This window comes from Parasteatoda tepidariorum, chromosome 3 (assembly GCF_043381705.1).
Source record: "Parasteatoda tepidariorum isolate YZ-2023 chromosome 3, CAS_Ptep_4.0, whole genome shotgun sequence".
Classification (NCBI taxonomy): Eukaryota; Metazoa; Arthropoda; class Arachnida; order Araneae; family Theridiidae; genus Parasteatoda; species Parasteatoda tepidariorum.
In genome coordinates, this window is record NC_092206.1 from 98,802,765 (window position 1) to 98,826,165 (window position 23,401).

The window sequence follows — 23,401 nt, forward strand, 5'->3', positions numbered from 1 at the left end:
ATTTCATTTCAACATTTCAATTCATTTTGAACGCATTCAGATATCTGACCCACAAAATAGGGGAGGGGGATTGCCACAATTTAGGAAATAAGGTCCCCATAGTTTGGTCAGGAAAGTGATCCAAAAATTGGATCCCTTGATATTAATTTTACTTTTTGCGTATTTCGTCAAGCCTCTTAGAGCGTGAAGTTGAAAAAAAATATATGTTTATTCGGATAAAAAACGTTTTCGTGTCTTGTTCTTGTTAAAACATCGTCAGCACTAATCAATTCACCCCTTCTAACCATTAAGAATCTGTTCTAAAACGTGAAGATTCGATCATTAGATCAAAAGTTATTCTTGGTGGTCCATTTTTTTGGAGCACTGCACATTCAGTTTTCGGAATGCAATATTATTAGTTGTGTATAATTTAGATGCATAGAAAATAATTTCTGTTAATTAATTACTCCTCTCAGAATTATAAGCTTTTATTATAAATTGTAATGATTTAAGTTGTATATTGTTTAAAAGTATAAAGAAAGGAAATAATTTTTGATAATTCAGAATTAGAAACGTATTTTATTAACATACAATATTTCAAACTGCGTAATGTCTAAATTTACAGAAAATGGAAATAATGTTTGATAATCAGTAATTATTTTCAGAATTGTAAACTTGAACCACGTGGGATGATCAGCACAGCAGTCCAGATAAATACAACTAAGGTGGTGAGTTACATAGTTTGTCAATTCAACAAATCTTAAAACTCAAAGCACGCTTCTGTTTTTTTTTGTACCCAAAAATCACTAATCGATTGAATTATCTTGAATAGTAGAAACAAATTGCAGTTGAGCAAGTTTAGAAGATTTTCTTCCCTTTGTAACAGAGATGTTGTTCAGTTTTTCTCTGTAATTTCTTGGAAAGGAATTCGTTTTAATACTTGTCATCTGAGTTATAATCAAAGTTGCAAGTGTATATTCTTACCTGTTCAATGGTTATAAATAAAATTGAAGACAATATTCATTTGGACGATATTTTTTCTCCAGAAATGATAAAAAGGATTAAGATGCAATCATAAGACTGGCTAACATTTAATAAAAGAAGCAAAATTGTGCAAAAATACAGTTTCCAGAAACATTTTTAACTTTGTAGTCCTATAAGCTTTTAAATTTGTTGAAATAAATTAATGAATAAAAAGCAAATCAAATAAGTAAAAATATTACTTTAATAAATACTTTTTTAAAACTTATTTTCGAAAAGAATTAAATCGGTCATGGGCTGCAATAGTGGCACAACTAAAAAAATACACGTTCTGGAACAGGTGTAAATATGAAAATATACATTCTTTTCAGCAGCAATACTAGCACAACTCATAATTCAACTTGAAGGTAATCTTCGTTTAAGCAAACTGAAACATTTCTTATGCATTTTCTTTAGCAATGAAAACTTTAAACTCACTTATCTCAAATTTGATTTTTTGAGTTGTGCCGCTATTGCAGCCCATGAGCGAAATAATCTTCAATAAAAACGCTTATTAGATGTAAGTGGTTGCATCTATTAAACATTATATCTATTATACAGTATTTACTTACGTCTATTATACTGTATATCCTTACATAATTAACAGTCTATCCTTACATGTGATAATAACACTAATATCTACGTTAATAAGCATTGAATTGGATTGCAGTATTTAAGTTGTGTTTTTATTTTGAAATAATTTTTCATAAACCAACTGAAGTTATGCATACTTTATTTATTTATGTAAGATTATTAAGACACAAACAATATTCATTAATAAAAACAATAGTAAAAATACAATAAATTTTAATTTATAATAACGGAAAGAAAGTTAAAGATAAAAAAAACTATTCTAAAAATGTGAAGCAATTATCCATTCTCAAACATGCACAATGTATAAGCTCTTTTGGTAAATGAAAAAGAACACACGTACATAAATTTCAAGAAAATAATTTTTAAGTTAATAAAAAAAAATAGTCTAAGTATCGAATAACAGCTTTAATAATTTATAAATTAAAAAGATAAAAATCTATATTTATATGCTGCCAAAAATGTTGAAAAGCTTTTGCTCTTGATTTCATTATTTTTCAATGTATCATACATTAAATCAGTTCTTCATGGCTATTTCCTCCCCCTTTTGGATGTACATGGGCAGAAACCAAAATCTGAAAAGTAAATTAAGAAAGGTACATTATAAAGCAGTATCAATGAGCTAGAACTAAATATTATTCTAAATAACATTGTTCTAATAATCCTATCGTCAGGAACCAAAAAAAAATCAATCACAAGGTCAACTTCAAATGTGTTTATATGAATGGTTGACAGAATGTAAACAATAACAAGCTTCCTAAAACTTTCGGTGTATTCCTCCGCTTATGTTATGCTTCGGAGGCGATGTGTGAACAGGCTTAATATTCTTGGAAGTTTTATTATTGTGATTTGTGCTTAAATTTACGCGTGATTTTACCATTCATAATAGTTTTTTGTAACTTACAAATTCTAACTGGTTGTGAGTCAAAAACAGATTTAGGAAAATTAATATCAAAGCATAAATAAAGTGAAAGGTTGGCTATGTTTTCGGTTGTTGCTGTTGATGACGCATGCCTGTTTAGGCAGAGGGGGTGCTATTGTTCTTGTTTTCCAGTGGCACCATCTATGGCCAAGAATTCTACTTCTGCTACACCATACGTCACACTCATTTATAGAGCGGACCCATTCATACATCCAGTCATTCATCCACAGATCGTAATTTTGACCTGAATCAGAGAACGATCGATCTCCAATCCAGTACCCTCAGAGTTATTGATTTGTTATGGAAACATAGACAGATTTAACGTGCATCAGTCACTACACTACAGGGGGAGTCTTCGGACGGCGGGGTTCGAATCCACGAACTCTCGGACATGGGCCCAGCGCTCTACCGACCAGGCTATCCCGGCCACATGTTTTGAGTGTTATCCCTTAATTTGGCTATATTTGTATCCCCGTTTGATATTTTTTTGGTTGCATCATAGCATGCATGTGACGTCTTTCGAATTCATTTGTTGCTTGTGTCGTTGAACTTTGAATTAAAATAACTCGTATTTTAAACACTAATAGTATAACAATATTTAATGGCGAAGATTTTTCAAGTTTGATCGTAAAAATCAATCGGAAGTAGTAACTCGGAATTCTTATGACGAATTTTTGCCCCTAGCGCCATTAAGTGCTTAGCCGTTACTCAGTCAACTATCCATAGTTATAATTGATATCACGCACAGTTACTTGTTGTAATTTTAGCTAGGCATGTTCACATAGGGACTAACGTAGTTTTTCTGAGGTAAACATATATCTCAGGAATCTTACATGCTGCGTAGTATGATGCTATCTATATTTCAGTGCAATATCACCAATGCACTGAGACAACAGCTTATGTTCATTTCTATTCATAAAATTGCTTTTAATAAAATTCATAGCTGTCAATATGGATAGGAAACAATCCAGTAGATTTTACTATAATGATACGATTTCCTGATAATATTGTCATATAGTACTAAATATTTCACACATAGGGAATTTTTCAGGCTATTATTAACATCAATTATACTTGAAATGTTAAGTATTATGTTTATTCATAAATTTGAATAGTAATATACATTTAATTCAGCAAAAATAGTAAAAATAGTTTTTTAATTAATTTAAAAACTGAGTTCTGAATAAAACTAAACTGAATATGGGGAACGTAAATATCGACAATGTCAACCTTCATCTATGAAACAACTACTTCAACATAGAATCGAGTTAACATGCCTTTTAAATACTGATTTTCATAAATAAGGCTCACTTCATTATGTATTAGTAATACTTATTTAAATATTCAAGCAAGTAATAATTTGTACAAAAATTCCATTTCAAAAGGAATGTTTTAGGAAACTTACCAATTTTTGGGAATTTCATAAAATGTACAAAAAGTAAAATGTAAAAAAAGTAAATGTACAAAATGTAGGTGAATTTTTATTCGACCAGTAAACGAGGAGAAAAAATCAAAATCTAGTAGAGGTAGCAGCTATTTTAATTCAGTATACTCTTAACTCCATACTCTATATATTTCCATTGAGTATAAGCTACAATATGTATGTAAACACCATTTGCTGAGAGACGGAAATTCTGTAGCAGATATTTATATATTATTTTAACACTAATGGTTTTAGTAATCTGGTAATTGAAACTTTAGTATATTGGCATTTCTGATGCACATTTTAGTGTATAAAATGCTTTTAGCAATATTTAATACGTTAGTGTGTGATTTTTTCCCTAGTGCCACTAGTACCATGATTTATACTTCAGTATAATATTGTCAATGATTCATCCAATAACTATTGAAAAGAATTTTGGATGCACAGCATTTTGAATTCTCATATTAATTATTTATACAAATGTGTTCAAATATATTTAATACATTCTAAAACAAGTACAAGTAAAGATTTATTAAACTCTTGAAAAATTTGCATACGAAATAGCATAAGAAAAAGAATAAGCAATGGCAATACTTATAACATATTAAAATAATTTTAATCTATATACAAATTAGAATCGGATATAAATATTGGAATCGGATATATTTTATTCATGATATATATATTCTGATTCTTTTATTAACTGTTAAATCATCATAGTGGTAAATAGTGAAATGATATTTAAAGTGTATTTAATTTATTATTCATTTAGTATTTTTTTAAAAAAATTAAGCGTTGTTAGTTTTTTTTTGTTAAAGATTAATTATTTTCCTCCAAAGATAGCGTCATAATTAAAAAATGAAAGAATTTTTTTTATCCTTTAAGTAGGTATTTAAAGTATATAAATATAGTTCATATCTTACGTAGAAATTCCTGTTACACTAGTTGCTCTATCTTAACTATTTGGACGATGATTTCACAAATTAAGTGAATTTAGTTTTTTTCTTTCAGTATTTTCAAATGTGTGTAATTTTTGAGTTGCTACATTATTTTTCTGAAAAATGAAATGTTTTTAATCGTCACATAATCCGCTTCAAAGGTTTTTTGGGGAAAATTTTTATTAAATGGATCGCCTTAAAGAGATCATATTTCTTTAAAATGTAAAACGAATTTCAGCTTACCTATGGAAATCACAATCTTAAGTTAATTGGGAGATTGAATTTCATTACCGATTCTAGTAGCTAGCTGATAATTGCTTCGCAAAAATCTTTGCCATTCCGCTGAAATCAGAATTTTTTCGAAATTTAAGCGGAAGTATTTTTCAGCACAGGACATTATGTTCTTATCTTGATGCTTATCAGCCAGTATAAATAGATCAAGCACATTTTCTAATGATAAAACAGTTTCTAGGAAAGATCTGCAAAATTTCTTCAAACCTTCTATTTGATACTTATCAGCGGCATAATACAATTTTGTTACATCTTCCCAATGCAGAGTTCCCAAGGGCTCAAAATGCAAAAATTTTATAAGTAAAGAGACAGTCTCACTTTCAATATCATCTATATGAACTGAGTTCGTATCATTTTCAATCATATTTCTTTCAAACATGGCGTTAAAGACAGGTGATTTGGAGCACAGCACAGCTTTGTGCACCACAAATTCTTTATTTGGCGTTCGAAGCGTCACGAAGCTGAATTCTTTTTGTTTAAAAAAGTTTATAAGTTCTTCAGAATCATGGAAACCAGCACTTGTGAACGTCTGAGTTTTTTGAGTTAAAAACTGTTTCGTTTCTTTAAACTCATAAGAGGGAGGAAAGTGTAGCAGGTCGTTCGGTTTTAAATGCGAAAAAGTCTGTATTGGTCTGTGTTGTAAGTCGTTTCCATCACTGTGAGCAAACGAGAAATAATCAAAGTCTGCGAAGTGTCTTTGAATTGTTCTTCTTTCCAGAGATGAAAACCAACTGTCAATGATCCGTTGGGTAAATAAGTCCATTCTTGGTCATTCAATTCTTTAAAACTGATTAATTGGTCTACTCCGGCGTGAACTTGGCCTATTCCAAAATGGACTGGAACTTTCTCCAAAATTGTTATCCATCCCAAACTACTGAGTAAAGTAGTAGAAACTGTTACAGAATTTGTAACCGAATATATTTCTTTGACCAAATGAACAGATAAGAATCCATATTTTTGCTTAATTTCTATACGATACGTTGATTTTAGTGATTTAGTTTTGAAAGATGGACTACGAAGCAATAAATTCTTACCAGGCTTGCAGTTAAAATTCTCGATTCGCCAATATATAACTATTCCATTCATGTTTTCGTATTTTTCTGATGTAGTTGCCATCGTCTTTAAATGAAAACAATAAATGATGCTGAGAAACAATCAACTTTAAATGAATTGTTTGATAAAAGCATTCCGTTTAAGATAAGACAGAAGAATAACATTTTATTATCTTTGACAGCTGTAAGATACCGTTTATCTTTTTTTTTTGTATGTTTCTTTTTCTTCCTATTAAACAATACACACAAACGCCTTCTTATAAGCCTAAAAATTACATTGTCACTTTCACAAGCTCAGTTTACAGGATCGAGTCACAGCTGTCAGTTTTTATAAGTGTTCTATGAATTAATTGAAATGCTTGAAAATTACCCACTCTAATAGTCCAGGGTCACCGATTGAAGAGTGAAGGACCCTGGAATCTCTTCACGTATTGAAGGAATGAAAGAAATCTTGTAATATCAAAGCTGGGATTCGAACCACTGTTCAGCCGGTTATGAGATTGACCTTCTTAGCTTCAGTACGTACCCAGCTGCATAAAATATTTTTCTAAAGGTGGGCCTAGTAAAGCGGATAGAATTCAGGCTTTTCAATCGTTTTAGGAAGAAAAACAATCAATAAATGTGTTTTCTCACACTTAACAGTTTGAATATCATCTTTTTTATAGTTAAGCGATTGTTTCGGTTGAATATGGTAAAGTAACAATTAAAAAATTACCATTTTACCATTTTTACCGAGAATATCATACAGTGCACCTTAAAAGAATAATTTGAACCATAACTTGTTTTTTAATTAGTATCTTCCTTCCAAGGAACTTGACATTTCGTTCAAGCCTATTTTGATCCGGACGAGTATTTTTCAAAATAAGTAAAAAATAAAAATATTGTTTGTTACTATAATTACTATAGCATATTTAATTTGCTTTTTAGGAAACTAAATAGAATTAAATAATTAAGTTAGAATTCGGGATTTTCAGGATTTTCTTCGTTAGTTCCAGTCAGAATTTCGAAACAAGATAAAAAGGATTTTAATCGCTATAGTAAAAAAGCACATTTAAAAATTATAACATCTCTTATTCAATTTAAATTATTTTTCATGTCAATTTTAATGTTCCGCAAAAAAGCAAAAAGTGGGGCCTATTTTGAACAAAACGTAATACAAAATTAAAATTTAAATTATTTCAATGGAAACGTTGCTATAAAACTAGCTGAATCTCACCAATTATTACTTCATCTACTGTTAAATTTTTTCCGACAACTTGCACAGTTAAATCTTTCATTTTTCTTTACCGGAAAATAGTCTTATAACGTCTACAAAAAAAAACAACTTCTGATTGCAATTTATGCGTTCTTTGTCTTGATGTAAATCGGAAAGAATAACGCAGATATTTTCAACCGTTAACTCTTTCTTCAAGAGATACTTGATATCCTTTTTAAGAGAATCTGCCTAATATTTATCCGAAGCATAATATAACTTGATAGTATTTTCCCAAAGCAGATCATCCAGAGGCTCGAAGTGTAAGAAATTAAGAAATGTGGTCATGATCTGGCTGACGATATCATCTCAGTTGCTCTTTGTTTTCCATAAATCCTGTATCGAACACTGCACTGAATACAGGAGATTTTGCGCACCAAACAGCTTTGTGCACTAAATAGTCTCTGTTCGGAGTAGTGCAAAACTGAATTCCGTTTCAGCAGATCTGTCGCGTCTTTGTTATTGTTGTTATTTCTAATACCATTTACCATTCCAGCAAGCCTGGTATTTAAGACCGGAGAGGCATTTCTTGTTTTTCAGTGGCGCCATCTAAGGAAAAGAATACGACTTCAGCAGCACACACGTCACAAAACATTTATGCAACGGACCCATGGTTACAATTTGTTATGGAAACATAGAGGACCTTGCGACCCCGACAGATCTAGTTTACACCAACCGTGCACGCTTACTAACCGGGGAGTCTTTGGCAGGAGGGATTTGAAGTCACGATCTCACGAACATGAGTCCAACTTCCTACCAATCATGCTATCCTGGCCCCTAAATCAACTTTGGCGATAACTGCAACATCCAGAACTGAGATGGATCAGCTAATAGATCATTCGCCTACCAATGAGGTGAGTCGAATCCCAGTGATGGCTGGTTAATACGAATTCTTCCGCCTCCGGCTTGCACCAACCACAGTGCTTTCGTAAAATATCTTCAGTGGTAGACGAATCATTGGTTAGAGTCCCCTTACCATCAGCCTAACCGTGGGTGGTTAACGTGGCATTGCTCTCCATGTAACGCAAATGCGAGGCAGTTCCATCAAAAAGTCCTTCACGAAATCAAATTTCTCCCTATATTTGATACTAAAGTTCCTTTGTCTTCTGAACTGGGTTAAGACTACGGAGTTGAGCATTGACAGTTGTAAATCCAAAATTGGGTCTGCAGTTTAACAAATGTTATAAAATAAAATAGTTTCCGTGCCAAGGTATCAGACTTTTTTATTAATCCATTTTGAATTCATCAGAGTTTTTGCTGTCCACCCTTCTGTGTTTATTGAACTTATTGATAATGATCCATTGGGTAAACATTCTTTCTAGATTGAATAATTTTTCACATACTCTGCGACTTTAAATCTTATTTCAGAATCTTTAAAGGCGACAGTCTTTCCTGAGCCAGTTAGTATGGACACTGAATAGCTAATAGTTAAATCTTAGGAGTTAGACATTTTGGACAAACAGCCATAAATGTTGTATTTCCTCCGTGTAACTTCTATTTGCAATTTCGTATTTAGTTATTTAATTTCAAAATAGGTAAGAAATCATTATCAGGTTCATAATTAAATATTTCGATTTTCCTATTGACTGCGAATACTTTAACAGGGTTTGAATAGTCCACTCTTTCAGAAAGTGTTGGAATCTCAACAAGAAATTTAGAGCAACACAAAATTGCGACGTAAATTAATTTACTATAAACTAAATTTTACTTTACTTTCTACTATGGTATTATATATTATTTAATTCAATAAAATAAGAGAAGTTTATCTAAATTCAAGTAAGTGACAACAATTCATGATTATAATCGGTATATTTATCAACAAAAAACAAAGTACAACGTTGAACTTAGATAAAAAATTTTGAAACGATTTGTTTCATTTAATTAGTAGTAGCTGCTTTTGAAATTCTTATGTTTTACATTCCAAAGTTACATTCAACTTCCGTGATTGCAAGAAGATCCGGTTCAATCAATCCTGAATCATATTTTTAAAAAAAGTGAATCCATAGCTGGTTAGCTTCTAGTATAATCTAATTCCTATGCTATATTACAACTACTATGTTACAGAATACGATTGTTCATAATTTCATGAAAATTGTAAAAGTTATGCGAGAAATTATGCGAATAGTTTCAAAAGCATTGATGACCTAACTTTAAAATTATATTTAAAAAAAAAGAGACGAAATGGGCTCTGTATTACAATTCCTAATAATGAGGATACAAAGAATGTTCATGAAAAAAGTAAAATAACGTGAATAAAGAACAAATAAAGGCACAGAAATTAACTTACTATTGTTCCGATTCAACCTTCTTTTGCGTTAAAACAACTACTCACATACTATAAATAAATAAATAAAAGTGTGTTAGACACAGAGGATTGTCCTCGTTTATAGAACCGAAACTATATTATGCTTAATTCGGTGCCTTTATATGAGCTACATTCACGTTGTTTTGCTTTATTCATAAACTGATAAAAGTATAGTCAAAACTACCAGAATATGAGAGAATTCATCGTGTTTTTGGCTCTATGGAATCTCCAAAAAGCTCTGTAATTTATACCGAAGCGCTTTGGTATACGAACGATGAAGTATAGTTTTATAATATGCGATACAACTTTGTGTATCTCGTAAAATACGGTAGTTTTATCATGATACTTAAGAGCATGAAAAAAAGCCCCATTTAAACGGTTGATTTTACTTTTCAGTTTTGTATTTTTTACTAAAGTGTGGTGATAAGAATTATAATTTTGAAAACCAAAGAATTATAATTTTTGCCGGGAAACGTTGCCATATGAACAAAATAATTACCACATGAATGGTTTAAATTATTTTGGTTAGTATTAATTATTATCTATTTTATAAATAATTATCATATAATTATTATATATATAATACTAATTAATAAATATTATTAATAATCGTTAATAATTTCAGTTTTATCATTCTGATTTGATTTTTTGCTTTTTGCCACAAGTGTCATTACTATAAGTAATTTTACTAGAATTTCTTTTCTTAGCGTAAGTAACACAAAAGTATATACCTTATCCTCATTTGATCAAACGTTTGGGAAAAACGTTGAGACTTAACGAAAATTGTGTCATAAATTTTACACACAATGAAAGTTCTATAGTATGAATTTTATGGATACTTTGGATAAAAATTTATGTTTTTGTCAAAATGAAATCCAAAACTATAAAAGTTTGAATGTGATGCTTTGATAGATGAACAGAATATATCTTTCGTTAACATTACTGGAGTAAATTCAAAATGAATAAGTTTTGATTTGCGGGAAAATTTCTCAATAATACCGATTTCGATCAACTCTTATTTAGTTAAGGAGTGCGTTCTAAGTGTTATATGCTCCCACAGATTAGATAAATAATAAACTATAAAGGGATACATCAATAACGTTACATTAAATAAAAATTATTTAAAATTGTAAAACTGTTAGTTCAAATGCAAATGAAAGTTTAAATGAAAAATACCTTGATAAAAATATTATTAAAAGAATCATTAAAAAACTTACTTAAATGAAGTTTAATGAATTATTTCTATATGTTATGAGCTAATTTGCATAAAACTTCTGCAGCTAACTCTGTGTAACTCAAAAGAAAATCTTTCCATTTTTTGGAGGGTAGAATTTGTTTAGAATGTTTGCAAAAATAATCTCCAGCGCAGCTCATGAGATCCTTATCTTGATGCATATTAGCGAGAACAAAAGAGTCACAAATATTTTCATTTGTTAATTCATTTTTCATGCGTAAAACACAAGCTTTTCTCAATGGTTTTATGTCATATTTATCAGCAGCATAGTACAACTTCACAGCCGCTTCCCAACTCAAATCACCAAGCGGCTCAAAATGCAAAAAATTTATAAGTGACGTCATTGTTTGACTTTCAACGTCATCGATATCAACTACATTCAAATCGTTTTCTTTCATTTTCCGCTCAAACATGGCTTTGAAAACTGGAGATCTGGCACACAATACTGCTTTATGCACAGAAAATTCTTTTGTCGATGTTCTAAGAGTAACAAAGGAAAACTTTTTCTCCTTGAACATTCTTAGAAGATTTTCCTCGGTATTTAATTCTTGATTAGAAGTCGATGGTGGTAGCTGAGTTGGTGACTTTGTAGTTTCTCCGATGTGAAATTTGTAGGAAAGAGGAAAAGTTAAGAAATCACTTGGTTTTAGTGCTGTAAACATTTCGATTGGTCTGTCTATTCTTTGTTCTAATTCGCATTCACTTCTTAAACGTGTTGTAATTAAGTACTGGTATGCCTTCTTGTTTGTATTGTTGTTCCATAAACGGAAACTTACGGTTAAAGTCCCATTTGGCAGATAAAACCATTCATCTTCTTTTAAGTTTTTCACATTAATCAATTTATCTACTCCCCAAACATCTGAATTACCGCCAAATTTAACTTTTGCACTATCTAGAACCGAAAACCAACCACTTCCTGTAAGTATTGCAACTGAATAAAACAAACTCAAGTATTTTTCGTGTTCTTCTTTGGATATGAATGCCACTAGAAAATCACCACGTTTTTTAACTATAATTTTCCAATTCGTTTTCAGTGGTTTAATATTACATTCTGGACTTATCAAACAAAGACTATCATTTGGCAATGGGTTAAAATTCTCGATTCGCCAAAAAATTGAAAATCCACACAATAATTCCTCATCTTGTTTCGGAATGAAATTCATATTTATCAAATGGAATTGAACGTATGTCTAAATAAAAGAAAATAAATGTAGGGGAAAAACACACCGTTAAAGTTATCCAAACATTTTCCTATCATTTTTATCAGTCATAAAAAAATGATAAGAAATTTGTAATCACACATATTGCGTGTCAGCAAAATTCGATAGGTCAGCATTAAGCAGACCTATCGCATTTGCCAATAGCAAAAATGAGTGTCATAAATATTTAAAACTTGCATTAACGTTTAGCTTTTATTTTTTCTAAAGATGTTTTTATGTGACGGCGAGCTAATAAATCTAATTTCTGTAGTTATTTCAAATAAAAAAAATTTTATTCAATTCATTATTATATTTTTATTCACCATACTTTCATGCAATAATAACAACTTGTGCTTTTCTGTGACATTTCATTCACCTTTTGGAAATATACCAGAAACTTGGCTCAATTGTACAAGGATATGATCAAATGCTATTCAAATTTCTATCAATTTTTCATCAAAATAAATAACGTCTCTAAGTTCAATTTTAAGAAAATATTGCAATTTGTGAAGTGCCTATCACAAATCTGAAAAGTGACTACAAAACAAACTATTTAGCTAATAGAAATATAGTTTCCATGGTTCATATCAATGAAATGATTCCATAAAGTTTCCTTTGCTTTATTATAATTTTGATCAATTTTCACCAAAAACAAAAACTGTTTTATTTTAACATTTTCAAAAGGAACAACAATCTAGGTTCAAAGTGCTTGGCACCATTTTAAAGATTCGCACAAAAAAAAATCTAATTAGTTCACATAAATATTGGTTCCATTGTTCAAAAATTCTGATAAGAATATCAAATGTGTATCTTATACCATAACAATTTCGTTTTAAATTTTTTATCAAAATAAAGCTTTTTTTTAAATTAAATTTTAGAAAAAATTTGCAATAGTTTTGATAAATTACATACCTTAAAATAAAAAATACTTTGATTAGTAATTAAGTGCCACTGCCCGGTATACATTTGCCAGGAATACCCTACAACAATGTTTTTATAAGGTCGAGTACCACTGCCCAGTATGCTTTTAACCGGTACTCCGAACACTGATGTTTCTCCTTATCTATCCTCAGCAGATACTAAAATGTCGAATAAATACAATAATATCAACGAATTAATTAATATCAAATCGGATATAACAAATATTTCAGACATTCACCAAAGCGATTGCTGACATTCACCGGTAAAAGACGACATTCTTTTGATTTCGGTCATTCGCGGTAAACTATTATTCATGCATAAATGGTTCAGCATCTGCAGAGCTCCGATTTCCGCTTTATTTTTATGGTTAAGAAACTATGTGTTGAGAAACTCTGAGCTTTTTGACTTTACTAGTTTGACTTTAAAATTTAACCGTAACTGCGGTGTACCCAGAGTTTCATAAGTAAAGCAGATGTAGAATGATCGCCTCCGAGTTATTAAGTTGAGATCCGAGTTGAAATCTGCTGTTCTTTTTCAAAATATTAATGGGTCGTTTAATCTTGCTTTTTTTTCTTTCTTGTTTTTTTTAACGTTTCTTGTATGAATATTAAATGTTTTCAAAAAATGGACAGGAGTTAATTCCTTCAATGACAGACCTTTGTTTTTACTAATGACATCTTTCATTTCAAGAGTAACGACTTTTTAAATCGAAAGAAGAGAATTCTGTCTACCCCTGGATATATAGCAACTTTAAATATTACCTTACCTGAAATACAGGTAAGGCAATTTTACCTTTAATTAAGAAGTGAAATAAAAAGTATATATATTATTAAAAATATTGATTTTTATTCTATACTATGCTAGTCATAAATGTTTACAATACCGCATAACAGGGCTCGAAAAACTGCCCGTCCGCCCGTCCTCAGCGGTCAAAAATTCCCCACGGACTACGAATTTTTCGAATCCGACGTCCGCGCGGACGGCCATTTTCCCGTTTATGTTCGTGATACATTTTCAATTTTTGTTATCTTACAAGAGTCTAGAGCCTCACTTCTAAAATGACCCTTTAATCTTGAAATACAGCAACATACTGCGTATGGTGGAATTGATGTTTTCTCTGTCTGGGAGTACAGCAGCGGTTTAAAGGGGCTTTTCAGCAATGAACTTACAAAAAAACACATTACTTACTGGTCTTAAACGAGAAGCGTTAAACGCAATTATGAACATCTACCTAAATGGAAAACTCCTTTCAGATTTCTGTGCAGAAACCTCTGTAAATCATTGGCTTGATTGTGGAACTGGCAAACGTCATATTAGATTCACTTAAAAAAACGCAGTACCCTCAGATAAATTGACATTCCAGATAACTTGACCTTTGTCATTTAAATTATTTCATAAAAGAAATACTAGGCTACTATTAGTAATCTAGTATTTCTTTTATTACTGTATAATGTAATCCTAGTAACTACTAATTCATTGTGCACTTTATATAAATGTTTGTAATAAATATGAGAAAATTATATTTTTATTTATTTAGAAGCGACGGGTTAGTCTCAAAGGAGGACGGGTACATTGTTGGACAAGCCGTCCTCGGGGACGGGTAAAATTTCTGAGTTATTTCGAGCCCTGCCGCATAGATATGTATTCACGTTTTTTTAACCGTACCAGTTACAAACGATTTCAAAACCGTTAAGTTATAAAAGTGTTCCTAACCATAAACTTTATGATTAACCGGATGTACAGATTGCTACCGGTGATTTTACCGTAATTTCAGAATGAAAATTGTGACAGTTCATAGAGCGGTATATTACATTGCGACAGCTTTGGAACTTGTGCAGATTTATATTTCGCTATGCAATAATTTGGTAGTGTATCTTGGCTCATTGTCAATTTCTTAAATTGTGATTTAACTGTTAAAATCAGTTTCGTAGTACAAATAAATTTAAACAGATGAACAAACATTTTTCAGTAATATTCAAGATTTATTCAAAGCTGTAATTCACTCTCAAGTAAATAAACTCTTCGAAATTATTTTCGGACATAAAATTCTGAAAGATAATAATAAAAAACTAAAAAAATTTTTACGATAATAGTAATATAAATGATATAAACTTTCCTTTTGCGATACAACTTTTTATAACATCAATATTGACTTAGCGAAATTTTATTTATTTATTTAAAACCTTAAACGGTAAAGCAAATTATTTCCCTGCTGATCTTTAATCAGCAATCTTAAATGTATTGAGATTGCAGATTCTCAGGTCATTATTATTGCATTAATTATTAATAATTATTAATTTCTGATCTTGAAAGTGCTTTTTGAAGCACGTGTTTGTTGCTTTAGTGACAGAAAAAAAAATTGAGGGAGCATATCGCCATATGGTGTCTAAATCCCTTACAAATCCCTTTATTAATATTGTGCCAAACAAAATTAACCTTATATTAAACGCAAACCTATCTTTATAATTATTTTCAACCTAGTTACGAGAATAAGACGATCATCGAATCTCTATCTTGAACAGATGTAAACAAATTGAAATTTTTCTTATTAGTTTCAGAGATGAATCTCATGATTTAATCAATGCCGAGACACCTTTGAGAGAGTCAAGTGAAGTAAAAGAGACTGCTGATAGAGAGGTAATTTCAAGTTTTTTTTTAATCTTCCTCATATCCAGATTTGAAGAAGTGTATGGTGTTATACAGATTGCTTATTTAAATGCAATTTTATAGCGTACGAAATAACTTTAGATTATATCTACTTATTTTTAAATGGTGTAAGGGGAGGAAAATTAATACGATGATAAAGCTTAGATAAACACAATTATTATAAATGATTTTACTTCTTATAAAAAAGGATTTTTTGAAAAAAATTATCAAAACTATATATACAAAAGTAAATTTTAAAATTTCATTTCTGGTCTCCGAGTTCAAAAGTTTCAAAGCGGATAAATATAAAATGAATACCAAGAATCAAACTAATAAGATATATTTCTATATAAAAACTATTTTTTTTTTCGTATTTAAAATCATTGTCGCCATCATCTATGCCTTTCTTTTTTAATATCCTTATGTTCCTAAAAAATACTCAATTTAGCATGATATTTAGAAAATATCATTAAAAATAAAAATTGTACTGTAATTTATAAGCTTTAAATCCTTTAACCAGTATAGAGTAAAAAAGCAATTTTTAGCATGAAGGATTGGCTTTATTTCTCATAAAAGTACGATTTTCAGCTCACTTAACGTATAACCATGAATTTATCATTAGAATATTTTGCATTCGACTTACAGGAAAAAAAATTATGAAAAAACCCTATCCTGAACAGCATGATTTTAAGATGAGTCTCATGATTTTATTGATGGTGATCCATCTTTGAGAGAGCCAAATAAAAAGATAGAGAATACTGATTTGGATATAGAGAGATAATTTAAAAAATCTTTTTTTTTTTCATCTTCAGATATTAATTTAATTTTCATTCTAAAATTTAGGTAAAATAATTGGCAGTAGTCTGTTTATCTAATTAACGGCAAAGAACCCTTTTTACCTTTACGGTTTTGGAACTATATAAACTTGAATACAAAACTATGAGGCTTTTTAACAATTTGCCACTTGCATGTTTTTAAAACCGTAAAAAAGAAATTTAAGGCTTTTCGTTAGGTAATGGGCATGGGAGTTAGGTTGCGTTTTATCAAGTGACACCCATCGTAAGATATGAGAAATACTAGACTTTTTGTGTTCAGCAGCTTTATGGTGTTGCCCTCTAAGGGTTGCCATCTTATTACGTTGAACAGTATGAGGCAATCGTATGTCTCAATGCCCGTCAGTATTGCAGCCTGCATTCGCACTAGAGGTGGCCCTAGAGGGTACTAAAATACCCATTTATGTGTATTTTTTCTACCATAAGTGATAATTAAGCTTTGATATTTTAATCACTTAAGTACATAAGCGTCTACTTACGTAAGTAGAATTTTGTTTCCTTCTGACAAGTCTTTCTAGATGCTCTAATTTTTATGCTTGTGAGTACATTATGCATTGCTTCTTTAAGTTGTTTAGAATATGTATTTGAATTCTTTTTACAATTCAATATTTGTATTCCAGCTTATAAAACCGTAATAAGTCAAATTTAATTTCTATAATTTGTACTTTGTTTGAACGGTTATCTACTATTGCGAACTTCAATTTATTATACTCGCAAAGACTGGCAAATGTAAATTACTATAAATGCACATTAATAACGATATTATCATATTCTTAATATCAATATCTATTATAAGGAGTCGTGGTGGCTCAGGGGATAGAGCGTTTGTCTACCAATGAGGGGAAATGGGTTCAAATACCAACGATGGTGGGTTGATACGAATTCCACACTCGGCTTGCACCAGCCACAGTGCTAACGAAAAATATATCCTCAGTGGTAGACGGATCATGGGTTGGAGTCCACTTGCCGTCAGTCTAACCGTGGAAGGTATTCCTCTCCATGTATCGCAAATATGGGTTAGTTCCATAAAAAAGTCCTACACGAAGGCAAATTTCTTCCAATATTTGATCCATGAGTTCCCTCGTCATCTGCATTGGGTTCAAAATTACAAGGTTAAGGAGTTGAACATTGGTTGACGTAAACTCAGAAAATTAGGTCATCTGTTCAACAACGGTTATAAAATAAAACATCTATTATAATTATCGAACTATTCTCTTCGCGCACATCTTTTATCTTTAAACATTATTGACTCTGATAGGAGTTCTCTTTGTTTGCCAATATATGACTGTTTCGCATTTGGACGAGTGCAAACTCTGCTTTCTATGAACGAGTGGAAAAATATTGGAGATGCAGGGTTCTAATTGTCCAGTGGTCATACGATTGACTATTGATATATAGAGCTAAAATACATCGTGCAGTTTAGTAACGATTCTATTAGATATCGTTCAGTGTGGATACTTTGTTTCGATAGTAAATAGATTTTGCACAACGTGACGGGTTTTCAAACGCCATTTAAGTTTTAAAGCGCATACTCGAAAATTCCTTTATAAATCTTTTTACGCACTAAAAATAATATTATCCTTACAGTTAGCGTATGACAAACGCTGGGCAAATTTTCTAGTATCAATACGTTGTTTCAATAGTATCTGAGGTATTAAAAGAATTTTAGAAAATTTTCCGATGCTGACTATCGTTATTTTCTTTCGATGGCATATCCCTAAAAAGACATAGGAAACTGAAAAGAAACCAAACAAAAATAGACAGAATTGCTCCTCTAATATTTAGAAATATACCTTGGTAAAATTTTCTATTTAAAATTTTGGATTTACTTACTTTTAAATCTATTTAAGGCATCCCTTCTGCAAACCATTCTAGAACATTCGTTGCTAATTCAGAATAAGCGAGCGAAAAATTTTTCCATTTCTCTGACTGCAAAATTGAAGTAGAGTTTTTGCAAAAAAAGGTTTGAATATACGTCATCAGTTGTAGATTTTTATGTGTGTCAGCAAGACTTATAGCATCACAAATATTTTCAACACTTATTTCTTTTTTGAGAAGAGAAACACAAAATCTTCTCAATCTTCCGATCTGATATTTATCAGCGACATAAAACAACTTAGCTAGAGTGTTCCAATTAATATCTTCCAAAGTCTTGTAATGCAAAAATTTCAGAACTAACGCCATAGTATCACCATCTATATCACTGATATCAATTAAATTGCAATCGCCATTGTTAGGGATTTCAAGCATATTCTTTAACACTGGAGAGTCGGTACTGAGAACAGCTTTAAGCACAAAAAACTCTTTGTTCTCAGTTCGGATAGTGACAAAACCCAGTTTTTTCCTTCTCAATAATTTTAACACGTCTTCTTCACTACATTCATCCATTTCAGAAAATCTTGGTTTTGAACATTCCTTTGATTTTAGAGATTTCAATGTTTTGTCAGATTGGAATTTAAAAGATGGTAAAAAATAAAGCATGACTTCGTGTGTCAAACATGAAAAAGCTTCTGTTGGTTGATGGCACAACTTGCCTTTGTTATCCATCTGGGATGTTATCAGCCATTGAGAATTCTCGGATGGAAATCTAGCGGACCATACATGAAAACTTATTGTTAGAGAATTATTGGGCAGATAAAATGACTCTTGTTTCGCCAAGTTTTCTAAACTGATCAGCTCATGTACTCCCCAACCAGTACGAAATGCTTCATACGTCACCTCAGTATTTTTCATAATATCAATCCACCCAGAGTCTGCAAGCAATGATACGGAAATAATGACTCTGGTATTCATATGAGAGGCCTCCTTATAAAGATAGGCGGCCAAAAATTCATTTTTCTGTTTAATTTCTAATTGCCACTTACCTTCCATTCTCTTCAATTTGAAACTAGGACTTGAAAGCGAGAGATCTATTTTAGAATGGACGTTTTCAATTCGCCAAAAGATGTCAAAACCACGGGTTTTGCTTTCGATAGAAACCATAATTGTGAACAGAAGTGAGTCAAAACAATCACTGATGAAAACGCTCTTGTTAAAAAAAAAGAAAAGGTAATAAATAAAGTCTTTGATGTCGAAATTATTGGGTGCCGCCTTGTTATCATTTTATGCGTAAGATAATGTTTCAATTTATCTTATCTCACAAAATGTTTAGGGTAATTTCCCGTCTCGACAATTAGACAGTTGTTATTCTGAATTGTTTAAGCATGAATAAAACCATCTTTTTGCGCCACAATTCGGAACAACGATATTTTAGTGCATTCATAAAAAATATTTTTTAATTTTTTATTAGTTTACTGGAGTCATTTTCTGGACTTATGGGGGAATTGTCTTTAACTTATTACAAAGCAATAACTTGCAAATAATATCCATTGAGAGCCTTAATTTGTATTTGTAATAGCATTGATCTTAAACCTTAATTTGGCCTAAATTAGATAGAAATCCCGTTTACTTTAACAACTAATTACGCTAGAAAAAAATACGAAATAATAAAAACGTTTTTATTTGTCCATGTCAACAATATGAACCATAATGATTCAAGCTAAGAATCGTGAGCTGTAGCCCACTAACTTGAAACCCGACCAGCCTGTCTAGAGAGTAAACAGATAATATTGTCGTTATAATATCACGACGTTGGTCATGAAATTGCGAAGCCTCTATTTTTCCACGACCCGTTCTGGCCCACAATGGTCTGTTGTGGGAATGCTTTATTTTTAATCAGCAATTTAAATTATATAGAAAAAATTCTCTAGAGAAATACTTTTCATCCCTAAGTTCTTTTTATGATCACATAGTTTTGGTTAATTTTTAATTCCTGCTCAAGTCAAAATCTTGCGAGTATTTTCAAATTTTTACTTTTCGTAACCTTTCAATATGTGATTCTTAAACGAATTTTGACTTTTCATTATGTTTCTTTACCTGGTTTATGTCTAATATATTATCTTAAATTCATTGTTATGCACGAGTGATAAAAATCTTATTGATTAATGATACTTTGTCAAGATTCACGAGATTATTTTATTAAAAGATATTTAAAGGACATCTCGAAATAAAAGTAAAGATTTCTGACACTCTTTTTTTAGAAAAAGTATTGGTACATAGGTTAAAGGCTTAACCCTCTAACCTACTATTGAAGTACAATTAAAAAGTCAATTTTTAAAAATAACGAAATGCAAGTAAAAGTACGCAATTTTTGCTTATCATTTCGTTACTTATAATGAAGAACCTATCTTGTACAAGTAGTAAATCAATTAGGATATTAATTAAAATTGGTCTTTTCCTTTTTATGGGGCATTTTAAATTTCCAGGAAAGAATTCAATTAAATCGAAGCAGTGAGATTTAAAAGTGAAAAGTGTTGTCAAAAAGTCGACAAAGTATCGGTTCTATTTAGTTTTAATTAATTTCTTATCATTTGCATTGTTTCTTAAGAATTTTGTTACTATTTTATATCTAGAGAAAGAGAAATTGTGCAAGAATGCCAAGAAACAGCATAATTATCAGTTGTTCGCATAATCGCTAAACATTTGTACACCTTTTATTTTAGTGCAAAAAGACAAACATTTTATACCAGATAAAATTATAATTATAGTTTTTTCTGAAAAATTTCACCTTATTTTTCAATTTTGTGATTACTTTAGGCTTTCATTCCGGAGACTTTGCTGCAGTTTGTTCCGACGGTTGCAACTTTTTTTGGCATTTGAGTTCTGATTCTTTCGGATACTGCTTGTATACTGCATTGTATACTCTTATAAAACTAAAACAAAGCTGGAAGAAAAGTTCAGCGCCTTAACTAATTCACTTTATTTTAAACAATCGGTATGATGTTAAATATGGTTAAGGTCTTTATTCTAATAAATGAAAATTAAAAACAAAGAAAAAAGTCAAAACTGTTTTTCAAAATGAGTTTCTCCTTCTATTTCAATTGCTTTTTTGAGACATCCGCTACCTCTCAGCCTATTTTTTATTTAAATAATTTTCGCTACCTCGTCTCACAATATGCTTCCGCATAGTTTTTGTCACATTAATTACAATCTGGGCATTTCGATCCAACTCAAATGTTTTAACCTTATTCTTTGGATCAGACAGGTCGACCCACGGTAGCCATTTTGTTTTTCCTTCAAAATTATGCGTGTAGGATATGATTAAAATTTAAATCATTGAAACTTTATAACAGCGTAATGCAAACAAGTGATATTATTTTAGTTGTTTATAAGTAAATGTAACGTTGTTATCTCATATCAACTATTTAAATATATTATAAAACGATAAATTATTTTTTAAAAAAATTTCAAGTTACTTTTTCACACCAAAAAAAGTTTCATAAAGTAAAATAAAAAAGCATTTTTCCTAAAGCATTCAAACAGAATGATCAAATTTATAGCTTGTCTGAGGATTCGTATAATATTTCAACAACTAGTTGTGGTCCATTCAGCAATAGATGTTTTTATTCCATCGATTTAAGAATGTTCTTCGAATTTTGACAAATATTCTCCAGTGCACATTTTATTTTAAGATCTGCAATTTGATGCAGACCTGCAAAAACGAAAGATTTATTTTGATGCGACACTCCATTTACTAAGGCACTGTTGGAAGATTATTTTAATGAATTTATCTCATATTTGTCAGCTATATAGAATAGCTTCCATGCAGTCTCCCATTTTAAGTCCTTCAATGTTCCTATGTGTAAAAACCGTTGAAGTGGTATCATTGTTTACTCAGCACCACCGTCGATATCCATCTTCCTTTTTTTCCCAATGCCGACCTGGGTTGACGACGTTCGTCAATTCAGACGTATTAGAGCAGATTTGTTGGCCACCCGTTCAGGAGCACCCTATTACGTGGGCCAACGTTGCTCCCACAATGAGGACAAATAGTACAGAGTATGAAAGAACATTCCTGCCTTCTCCGGGATTCAAATCCAGAATCTTTCTGACGCAAGGTGAGATCCATGACCCTTACACAGTCCGGTCAGCAGCCATATCCATCATCATCATTTCGCCTATATCTTGCTCAAACATAGATTTGACTATGTGATCTAGCGCTAAGTACAGCTTTGTGTACTACGAATTCCTTTTCTCCATTTCGCAGAGGGAAGAAGCCGAGTCAGAAAAAACCTTAACAAATCTTCATGGTTGTGTAATCCTTTATAGTCATTTAAAGCACTTGCTTGCGTGTCTTTTGTTATTGTTTTGTCATTTGGAAATACATACGATAATGGAAAATACAGCAAATCTCTTGGTCTCAAATTTGAGAAGTACCCAGCCGGTTTGTGTTCGAGATCCTCTTCATTGATGATTCGTGAAGCATTGTTCTGAGAATGGGGAATCAAACTTTTCGTTTCGAAAATGAAATTTAACAGTTAAATATCTACTTGGAAGGTAATTTCCTTTTCCTTTTCTATGTCTTTCCAACTCAGTAATTGGCTCGCAACCAATTTAGGTACACCATTTCTAAACTTATGCTGTTTATACTGTAATACTGTATTCTAACCTGTACTTATCAATAAAAACATTGAAAACGATAATTCCATCTAGTTTTTAAAGCGACGATATGCTGGTGTTGGAATCTCGACTTTAGAGTGAAAAATAGTCACGAATGCAGCAGCCTCATTTGTAATTTTTTATATAAACTCGTGCTTCTAATTTACCGGTAGTAAATTCCGGCCATTCGAAGAAGCTGATTTGTTTCGGGAATGCCAAATTTTTGATTCTACAAAAACAAGAGAAATCACTGACGTCCATCTTCATACAACTCTAAACTATTTAAAAATCGCAAACGCCAACTTAATTTAATTGTCT

The 23,401-nt window shown here is 31.1% G+C and overlaps 1 protein-coding gene across 3 annotated transcripts; it reads right to left on the minus strand.

Moving 5' to 3' along the window:
* Positions 1 to 1,663: 1,663 nt before the first annotated feature.
* LOC107438406 (TD and POZ domain-containing protein 1-like) lies at positions 1,664 to 19,633 on the minus strand. 3 transcript variants are annotated; one of them, XR_011636476.1, is made up of 2 exons: positions 5,117 to 6,953; positions 1,664 to 2,165 (listed from the first exon to the last, which is right to left on the minus strand). XR_011636476.1 is itself a non-coding variant. In XM_016050693.4 (2 exons), the coding sequence occupies exon 1, from the start codon at positions 19,586 to 19,588 to the stop codon at positions 18,452 to 18,454; it is 1,137 nt and encodes a 378-aa protein (XP_015906179.1). In that variant the 5' UTR covers positions 19,589 to 19,633; the 3' UTR covers positions 1,664 to 2,165; positions 18,440 to 18,451. The 3 variants fall into 3 exon arrangements, 2 of the variants coding, with proteins under 2 accessions (XP_015906179.1, XP_015906178.2); XM_016050693.4 differs by lacking the exon at positions 5,117 to 6,953 and adding an exon at positions 18,440 to 19,633; XM_016050692.4 differs by lacking the exon at positions 5,117 to 6,953 and adding an exon at positions 10,991 to 12,236 and having other exon boundaries at positions 1,716 to 2,165.
* Between the last annotated feature and the right edge of the window lie 3,768 nt (positions 19,634 to 23,401).